We start from the raw sequence: 10441 nt of genomic DNA, 5'->3' as shown, positions 1-10441 counted from the left end.
TCTGGCCCTCAATAGATGTTAGCCAGAACTGTGTGACATGTTTAAAACAATGTATGGTATATGGTATGCTTCCAGTGGTTTCATTTTTTTGCTTTGTTTTTTAAGAAAGATGGCTGGAAAAAAATAAAAATTAAAAAAGAAAGAAAGAAAGAAAGATGGCTGGCAGGAGCATAGTGCAAGGGAGAGATGCTGGGTCCAGGAACTTGACGTAGGCCACTGCAATAGTTAAGGCAAAAAGTGAATGAAACAGAACTAGGTGCAAGTGGAGATGAAAGGAAGCAGGACAGGTTGGGTGTGGAGAGTGCAGAATAGGTTTGGAACAAAAGAAAATGGATTTAGTTTTTGGGTCTGTAGAGTTTCAGAAGCCTGAGGAAAATTCTTATTTTCTGATGTTCAGCTGAGGCAATTGGGAGCCATGTGAGGTTTAGGACCCTAAGGTGAGTAAAACAGTGATTGCATGCTGGAAATGCAGGTGTGCACATTAACAAAGACTGCCAAGAATTTAGGTAGGACCTATCATTCTCCAATTCCAATGTCAAAGAAACAAAAGACATTATGTACTGTTACACATTGCTGGTAGGAGCATAAATTTGTCCAGTCTTTCTGGAAAGCAAGTTTGGTAATTAATATTCATCAGGAGCTTTGGAGATGCTTACATTCTCTGGCCCAGGGTTTTCATTTTTTGAATTCAATACTAAATTAATGACCCAAGTAATTATTATGTATAGAGCTGCTCACTATAAATTAACATTCAATTGAAAAAACAAGGCCTGCAAACAGGCACACTTAATGAAAGGGAAATGATGAAATAAATTATGGTATAGTGTCCATATGCTAGAATATTATACAGTTATTAAAAATTATGTTTCCTGGGCTGGGATGTAGCTTAGTGGTGGTGTAGTTGCCTAGTACTTGTACAAGGACCTGGTTTCCATCCCCAGCACCACACACACACACACACACACACACACCACATTTCCTAAGACTTCTAATTTGAAGGGCTGTGAGGAAGATAAATCCAATAAGAGCATACAATTATAAACCAAATATCAATTCAACTTTGCTAAAATTAAGTGTAGTATAAGGATTAGAAGGCAATTTTAGAAAAAATGTCCTCATGGATTATTTCTGTTTGGGAAATTGAGTCAGGGATTGGTAATCTGTTGAAGTCTGGTAACTGAGTTTCAATTAGGATCAAATACTAGATAGTAGCTTATGAAAATTTATTTTCCTCTTCTCTCAGATGCAGCTGTTAATATTCAGTTATTAATGCAATATTAATCTTTTACTCTCAAAAATTCAAGTTGTAATTTGTATTTCGAACCTTTACCATGTTGCTTTATTTATTTATTTTGTTTTATCAGGTGAAGTTCATCAAAAGCTTAAATCTTTGAAACCTCATTTTCTTCTCTTTTCTCTTGTGGTGTTGAGGATTGAATTTAGGGCCTTTCGTATTCTAGGGAAGCAATCTACCACAGAGCCCGTCAGCACCGATTTGGTGAATGTCACCAGATTTCCCTCTCCTTCACCTCATAAGCACAATCATCCACCTCCATTTTAAGAAACATGATTCTTACACAATGGATTCCTTATGTTTGTCAAAGACAAAAGATTAGTATAACACACCATCGTTGAGAGGCAATTCACCTAGACTTCATTTTAGTTGTACATGCAAGCAGGTAAGAGGAAGCCAATCACCCAGGAGCACTCCTGATAGAAGCTGAGCTCTGTCATCAAATTAAACTGAAAATATCCTAGAGTTGGAAATCTGTGGGTCATGCCATATTTCAGATATTGAAGACAATGTGCTTAACAAAGCATGTTGTTTCAGACTTTTTATACCCTCCTTCACACACACACACACACACACACACACACAACCAGCTCAGTCCCAACAGGAGAGCTGGGAATGGCCTTGAGAGAACAACTGCTTTTGTTTTGTTTTGTTTTCTGGAGAATCAAATTTTCTATCTGTAGACAGAAACATATGTAGAAATATATAAAAGATCACTAAAGAAATGATGAATCTCATGGTGGTTGTTTCTAAAAAGTATAATAACCGTATTTTCCAAAGTCCAAACAGGGATAGAAGGCCTGTAGAATGGAATTTGCTATAGTTTTTGGTTTTCCAAGACCTTTTTTTGACACTCTACATTAAACTTGGGGAATTTTTCACTGTAGGTGTCCCAATTACCTAAGGGAGAAGCCTCTTCAAGCTTCTTGTCGGGTGCAGTCATATGAACTGTGGGTACCAAGAAACAGACAACACCTAATGGGACTCTGATTCCAGAATGAGAGATGTGGGGAAGCAGGTGCACGTAGAGTATCATGGCAGGTGGAAGTTCTTGGGTTGGAAGGGAGATACACAACAGTGGGTCTTTCTAGAACAGTCCCAAGTCTGATTTGGGCATTTGTTCCTAGTGGGTAGCTCTAAATCTCTCTGGAGAGTTAGAAAAGCATCTAGAATTGGGTAAGAGAACTACAGCATCAAGTAAATCTTATACTAGCTTCAGTGTTACCTGGGAATATTTCTTGCCTCCAGATTGAAAATAAAAGTAACCAACCTTGCCTTCAGGTTGGCCTTCTAAATAATGGCTTATTCAAAATCCTTCCATAAGGTTTTGGGAAAACAATTCCTTTAATGGGTAGGGTTATTTATATTTTTTTCATTTGGTTCTCTGGGTTAAAGTTTTCTGAATATAATGCCCAAAGTTTAATTAGAAAATAGTATAATATTGAGTATGTTCCTGTGATAGAATTCTATACAGCATACAAAATGGAAAAACTACTGCTAGTCTCATGACTCTCACAAACATAAATTTCATCTCTTTCTTTCTCTCTGGTGCTGGGGAGCAAACGCTAGACCCTGTGCTCTTAGGTATATGTTTCACTACTGCCTTATAGGTCCCCAGCCCCAAGCACAAATTTCAACAAAAAGAGCCAGGCACAAAAACTACATCTGTATAGCTCCATTTACAGAACATTAAAACAAGAGACAAAACCAGACCTCAGTGTGATTCTTCAGGACACTGCGAGAGAGACACCAGTGCAGTGGTTTCTGGGATCTGATTGATAGTGTGCTATTTCTTGATCTGGGTGGTGGATATGTTTCTCTCTCTCTCCTACTCTCTCTCTTGTGCTAGGGATTGAACTCTGGGCCTCTTGTATGTTAAGTGTAAATTCTACCACTGAGTAACACCCACCCCCAGCCTTAGCGTTATTTTGTGAAAACTGTTATACTAAATGATTTGGGCACTTTTCTACATGTATTTTTACACTTCGGTCAAAAGTTAAATTTGTTTTATAGGTCATTTTTAAAACTCCACATCTCTTAATAATATTCAATCTGGCACATGCCTGATGCAGTTTTACAAAACTATTATTACTTGACTTCAAAAGTAAGCTTTTTTATGTTTGCAGAAAAAATATTAATACCTGGGAGTTCTAAACAGAGCCAATACCTAAACATTATATTTCAATAGATTCAAATGAAACAGAAGATCAGCTTGACAAGTTTTATCATGCCAAAGAGTACTTTTCAAAGGACAGATTTCAACCCTTGTGTGTTGAGGACCGCATTCTCTCAGCCTCTTGAACAAGACACTCCAATCAATGCCTTTTCCTTAGCCATCGGGGGAGCCCCCAAATTGTGACTCTTAAAAACTACAGCTTCTTGGACAAGGCCCTTATTTTCAAATGCATGAACCAAAATGAAAGTGAGTTTAAGATAATTTTTTTTTAAAGTTTCAAATTTCACATTCTTTAATGCAGCCCACCAGTTCTCTGGGGGAAAAGAGTGATGAGGAGAAAATGAAAGGAAAGGAACAAAGACAGCACAGAGAATCACACCAAACTGCATGCAGACAGAGGCGGCCAGAGCTATCTTATTTATTATAAAGATACACCGTGAAGAACAAAACCGACTGTATACCGAAGCCTGTATATGAAACATGCCAAAATGTACAGTACTATACATAAAGGTGCATTGCCACGACAGATTAACAAAACATTGTTTTTTTCCAGAACTGTAAAAAGCATCCCCATTTATTTTCACCTCACAGAGGAGGGAGTGGAACAGTGAAAGGCAGTACAGGGCATGGGCGAACACAATGGCATGTGGCAGTGTGTGAGCGGGGCACAGATGATGTGGGATGGGAGGATGCGGGAGAGTCACTGCAGGACTAGAAAGGCACAATCACGTCTACGAGGAAAACGAGACAGTCTGATGATTAACAAGGATGCAAGACACACATGGCTGAGCACTGAGAGGCACAGGAAGGTGGGGATGGAGAAGAGGTTGGGAGAAAGTGAGGAAGTTTCAAAACACTCAGGTGGGCAGGAATTGGGAGATGGAGGTGGACAGGGCACAGAGTGGGCAACAGTACAAGAGCAAGGCTAAATTCCTCTAAAATAGAAAGGCACTTTCACATGTACATACTACAGATGTACATCGACACAAATAGGTAACAGTCACAAGCGGGAAGCTACCAGTACTGCAATCGATCAAACTGACAGGAAAGGACAATACTGATTTAATTAGGTGGGCAGGAGTTACCCTTAAGTACGCAGGTAAATAGCAGTCTCTCCTGTTACACAGCCACTTACTATACTTTAAATATCTATAATAACCATCGCACTACACATTGAACTTGGATGAATGCTCTAAGCGGGGCATTCACAAATGCACGATTTATATATTTTTCTTTTACTAAACAGTTTCTAAGATAAGCATTATGGAACCCAATACAATTATTAAAACATACAAAATTCCCTATGTAATTTAAAGATACAGGTACCCATCTCAATTATACCACATAGACTATTTAAAAAAAAAATTTTAAGTGAAAGGTCAAATTAGGCTTGCTTTATTCATTTGTGCCAAAGTCACCCTGTGCCAAAACTGATGCTCCAGCCCAGCTGAAGCTTTGGGGGGGGGGGTGGTCTTGGCTCAGGGGGTGGCCTGGAGTAGGGGGCTCTATTTACACATAGATAGAGCCTTCAGTTGTAAGTCACTCTGTGTCTCAGGGTCTCTGTGATGGATAACTGAAAGCAGGACTGAGCCCCATATGCATTTCCTGTATAGATGGCCTCTTACTGCTGTGGTCAGGAATAAATATCAACACAAATCTGAAGTCTTCTAACCCTCCTCAATGGATCCATAGGCTTTTTTTTCTTGATGGTACTACAATTTGAATTCAGGGTCTCACCCTTGCTAGACAAGGGCTCTGCCACTTGAGCCATGTCCCCAGCCCTTTTTGCTTTAGTTGGTTTTAGGTAGGATCTTGAGCATCTGCCTGGGTCAGCCTTGGATCATAATCCTCCTACCTCTACCTCCTTAGGTACAGGTTTACCACCATGCCTTGCCCAACCCATAGGCTTTTCAAATGTGGATTTCAGAGGTTCTAATTATCAGATTTGTTGCTTTGGTTCATAGGCTTCAAAGGCTATGCCATTCTCAAATGCCAAGGACTCCCCTACCAACCCATCTTCTTTTTTCTTACAGTTAAATTATAAACCCATTTTGGGAATGGCAAAAAGCACACAGAAAACTCTTAAAGGACCCAATTTGATACTTGGAACTCTATATTCATTGATAACTGTTTGTGAATATTGTGGTAGATTAAGTGGGACCCTTGGTGTATTATTCTATGGGTGGCTCAAGGAGCACAAAAGTTGTGTGAAGACATGTAAATTTGTTGAATAATGGTGTTGACACTGAACAAGAACATGGTGCTCTAAAAAGTGCCACTCAGGGCTGGGATGTAGCTCGGTGGTACAGCGCTTGCCTAGCATGCGTGAGGCCCTGGGTTCGATCCCAGCACCAAAAAAGAAAAGACAAAAAAAAAAAAAGTGCCACTCAACAGGTCGAAAGAGTTTACATAGCACTCATCAGAAAATGTGCACTGTGTACCTTTTTCTGTCCTAATAATCCATTTCTCAAACCACCAACCTAAACTAAAAGGATAATTGGTATCTATGTCAGTGAGTTCCATGGCTGGGACACCACATACAGTTGTATCAGCTGTGAATTCATATTCTTGTGTAGGTGGAGCCCAGCAGTCCTGGTAGAACCAAAATTTACCATCATCAAAATGACCTTCCTAAACTGTTCTAGAAGACTGCTAAGGTCCTTGAAATAGGGGGTTTTAATAACCCCAGGACTCATATTCTCTCTTTCTCCCTCTTCCCTGTACCTCCCCTCTGTTGCTCCACTTGTAGCCCTAAAGAAGGCCTAGCATCAGGTGAACGCTCTCAGCTGCTTCAGTTTTTAATGAGTGAGCTTTACTGGTTGTTGTTTGGGTTCTTTGTGAAGTGACCACCTTGTCTTATCCCTGTAAATTTTTTTATGGGTGGTTCAAGGGACACCACAGTCAGATTATACTGTATGAAGAAACGAGGCTGAACAATTACTAAGCAAAGTAAGGATAGGTGAATTCTTACTGAGCACTTTCTCACTTGGAGGCTGTACCTTTCATTTGCAATTGATAGAAACAAAAATCTGGGGTGAAAACAGTACAGGGAGAAAAGATGGAGCCATGCAGAATAGGGAATGATGGAAATATATTAGGAGCTGAAAACAGTACAGGAGCCAGGTAGAATAGGGAGTGGCAGAAATGTATTAGGAGCTGTTTCCTGAAAGAAGGCACAGCTTCTGAGGCTCCAAGGGTCAACAGCTGCATGTCCTCTTTCGTTCAAGACACAGAGTCCTGATCCAAGGGGCAGAAAAGCATAAGTGGACAACAGAAAGGAGACCTGGGAGGATTCCCAGGAGATATCTGAAGGAATGAGCTGTGGGAGTAAGATCTGAAAAGCTAAAGGCATTTAAAAAGAAATTCACAGCACCTCTGCCCTTCCTGTGCTGACAACTTCTATCAAAAAAGTAAAATGGTTTTAAGAATCCTTATTATTTAAAAGGATTATGGGGGAGGCGGTTGTTTAGGGAAGTCTAAACTTCCTAGGAAATGTGGGAAATGTCGTTTAAAAGGGTTACTACTATTCAAAACTCAGTCCTGGCAGGGTCTGAGACCTCTTTTTCAAAATGGCCAAAAGGAATGGTTCTGAAAATTCAGAGGTTTAAAACTTTACCATACTTGGAAATACTTGGGGGAGGGAGGTAAAAAACCACTATTCAGTCCATTTATAAAATGAGGCTTCAGCAATCAACCAGCAGTGTGACTTTGAAAGGTAATATTTCCTTAATTTAATCTCTGCAATGGAATGAATGACTGGTAAACTGAGGTAGAGAGCAAAGAAATGATCTTGACTTTAGATCCTGAGTCATTTCTGCAGGATGCATTCATCACTGGATGATGAATTATAGTATACCTGGTACAACTCTTAGTTGGGCATGCATTTGACTGCCAGTTTGAAATTAATCCTAGAAAATAATCAACAGTGGTCCAATGGGGTTTGTTCTGAGGCATCCATTTTTTTCTACAAAGATAGAAGTTCAAAGATGTGTAGATAAAATGTTCACAGGTCTACAGATGGTATTAGCTGCTGCTGGTAGGACAATGGTGAAAAGGATTTCACTCAAAATAGTTCTGGGGGAGCTGGAGATATAGCTCAGTGGTAGAGTATGTGCTTATTAGCATGCATGAGGCCCTAGTATTAACCCCTAGCACCAACACAGAAAACAACAAAAACAAAAACTCCATGATTTTTTAAGATAGGGGAGAAATACAGTAAAACTAGTGGGCTAAAGAAAACCTGTCTATGTGCTAAGATGCCAAAGAGACTCCTTATTGAGCTCAACAGACTCTGTGAGTTATACAGAGACTACAAGCAAAAAAATTAAAGAAAGAAAAAAACAAAACACACAACAACAAAAACCAAAATCAAACCAAAACCAAAACCAAATGGGAAAAGAAAAAAAGTTATTATTCCGAGGTATGAAATTGGGAGGAAATCATGCTTGGACCACGAGGTAATTTTCCCATGATTGCCTGGGATGGCTCTTAGTAAGCACAGCCAGTTCTGGGTTGGTTCAGAGAGAGAAATGGAGAGGAGAGCTGGGATTCCAAATTGTAGATCACTGGGCCTTTGTGGCATATTTTAAGGAACCAAGGTAATTTAGTCATAAGAGAACATTGAATGATTTTGGATTCATATCCTGTTTGCTTTCTCCACTGCCACAGAGGACACAGGGATTGGGGGTGGAGAGGAAGAATAGAAATATTTTCTAGGCAGTTATTGAGCAACAGATGTTTGCAGAAGTTTGTAACCAGAAAGTCTTTAAAATGAGACTATTCTAGTCCTTTGTGATTGCAGGGGACGGTCTTGGAAATCTCTAGGGCCTGATCACACTCATGAACAGAGTAACATCAATAGCTTTGGAGATGGTGTCTCCCTGTCCTTTCCCAGGCTCAGTTTAAGCAATAGCTGTGAGTTTCTAGCCCCTTCCAGCGGGTCTTTAACTGGACCTAGGGAATGAGTGTTAGGGAAGAGGCATTCATTCAACCCATCCAAGCCATGGGAGCACCCCACTGTGACAACCAGAAGGCGATAGCGGGAGCTGGACCGTGGCTCTGGGTGGAATCAGAGGCGCCCTCTGTCAGCTATTCAACAATGCACAGTCACCTTTCAGTTATTTCCCACATGCCACAGACCAACACTGGTTGTACTCCATTAAGACTTGGAACTCAGATTCTCCTGCTTTCAGGAGACTCACCTGGGCTACAATAAATCTGAAGCAGGGAGCGGTGTTACCTTCACTACAAGTGGTGCAGCATTGGATTTTCAAGTAAGTCTAAGTGTTTCTATTGTCTTAAAAATGACATATGTCCAGTTATTTAAAAAAATTATAAAGTACAAATGCCCATGTTAATTTAGCTATTCTCAGACATTACATTTGACAACATAGAAAAGCCGAAATATCTCCAGTTATAAGCACAAAACTAAGGAAAGTTATGGATCACTGACTTTTGTCACTAATCCGTTCTCTTTTAAACCACCTCCCCTTATGCTCAGCTGGTTTTTACATCGTGCAAGACTTGTCTGTTGGACCCTGGGAAGGCGGGGCAGGTCCTATGGTAGGGTTTGTTTTTGGAAGGACTGCAGGTTTCGGCCTAAGGGCTGGGGGCTTCAGCTGCACGCCCATCCTGGGTGCCACCACAGGCTTGAAAGTGCTCATCGTGTCACTGGAGGAGCTGGTGCTACGTCGGATCTGAGGCTCTGAGCTCCTGAGGGCAACGCTGTGCAAAGGGCTGAGAGATTCTGTGGAACTGGCAGGCGTAGGAGAGTTTTTCACTTGTTCCAAGGTATCCAGCACCACATCAGGGGCATGCTTGGCTGTACTCTGTCTCTCCAGTTCTCGGAGTTCATTCAAAGCAGTGTTCATCGTCTCTTCAATATCCTACCGAAAAATAATCAGAGAGAAAGAATGGGTTGATAAGTCATACCAATGCATAGAAACCCCTACATTTTATTTTAAACAGGCCAGCAAAGAGCACGAAGATTTTAATTTATTATGGACATAACACCATCTTGTGCAATTAGCTTGACTCAATGTTCAGAAGACCAAGATGCAATGGTTCATGGAGACCATAGATTAAACATTTGCCATTCTAAGGTACTAGGCAGACTTTCGTGGTCTCTACTTTGCATGCTGACTTACATAGGATCCTATTTCAACTTACGATAAAGCATAGTTTAAATTTAGATACTGCAGTGCTGGATGTGGTAGCATATGCCTGGAATCCCAGCACTTCGGGAGGTGGAAGAAGGAGAATTTCAAGTTCCAGGGCAGCCTGGCTGACATGGTGGAACCCTGTCTCAAAAACCCAAAAATGTAAAAAAAAAAAAAAAAAGATAACATACAATTTCTGAAGAAATAAATACAAATAGGAGGAATGAAAAATCAGGCTTCATTCATTCAACAAACAATTTCTGAGTGCTTACGATTACTTGAATAAATCCTAGAAGCTCTCCAAATTTAGCTTAAGCCTTTCCGTGATGCCATTGTCCAGTGCATCTCAATGGATATATATATATATATATATATATATATATATATATATATATATATATATATATATATATATTTTAAAGTACTGGGTATTGAACCCAGGGTCTTGGAAATGCTAGGCCAGTGCTCTACCACTTGAGCTACACTCTGGGCCCTTTAGTTTTATTTTGTTTTTGAGACAGGGTCTCGATAGCTTTGTTTGTGCTGATCTCCAATGTGTGATCCTCTTGCTTCTTCCTCCTGGCTTCTTTAGAAGTGTGCCACAATTCCCAGATCAGTGTATTTTTTAATGTCACAATAATGAGGTGGCATTATTAACGCTTGGTGGGTAGGGGGCTGACAAATCAGTTATCTTGCAAATGCCCTGGATAATTTGTAAATAATGAACTGTTCTGTATTTTTTCCACTTTTGACTTTCTTATCCACATTTATACAGGTGAAAACTCTGATAACTAGAACCTAGATCCTAACTCT

At 40.2% G+C, this 10441-nt stretch overlaps 1 protein-coding gene across 3 annotated transcripts in view; it reads right to left on the bottom strand.

The window, feature by feature from the left end:
- Positions 1 to 3872: 3872 nt before the first annotated feature.
- Positions 3873 to 10441, bottom strand: part of Srgap1 (SLIT-ROBO Rho GTPase activating protein 1) — a 270652-nt gene continuing 264083 nt past the window's right edge. For all 3 annotated transcript variants that reach the window (XM_074083816.1, XM_074083818.1, XM_074083817.1), the window contains one exon: positions 3873 to 9355. In XM_074083816.1, coding sequence (XP_073939917.1) covers positions 8978 to 9355 — 378 coding nt within the window. In that variant the 3' untranslated portion in view covers positions 3873 to 8977. The remainder of the gene's footprint in view (positions 9356 to 10441) is intronic.

The sequence above is a fragment of the Castor canadensis genome, chromosome 8 (genome assembly GCF_047511655.1).
Source record: "Castor canadensis chromosome 8, mCasCan1.hap1v2, whole genome shotgun sequence".
NCBI classification, from domain to species: domain Eukaryota; kingdom Metazoa; phylum Chordata; class Mammalia; order Rodentia; family Castoridae; genus Castor; species Castor canadensis.
Note: the sequence above shows the minus strand (reverse complement) of the source record. Positions and strands in the feature narration are given on the sequence as shown.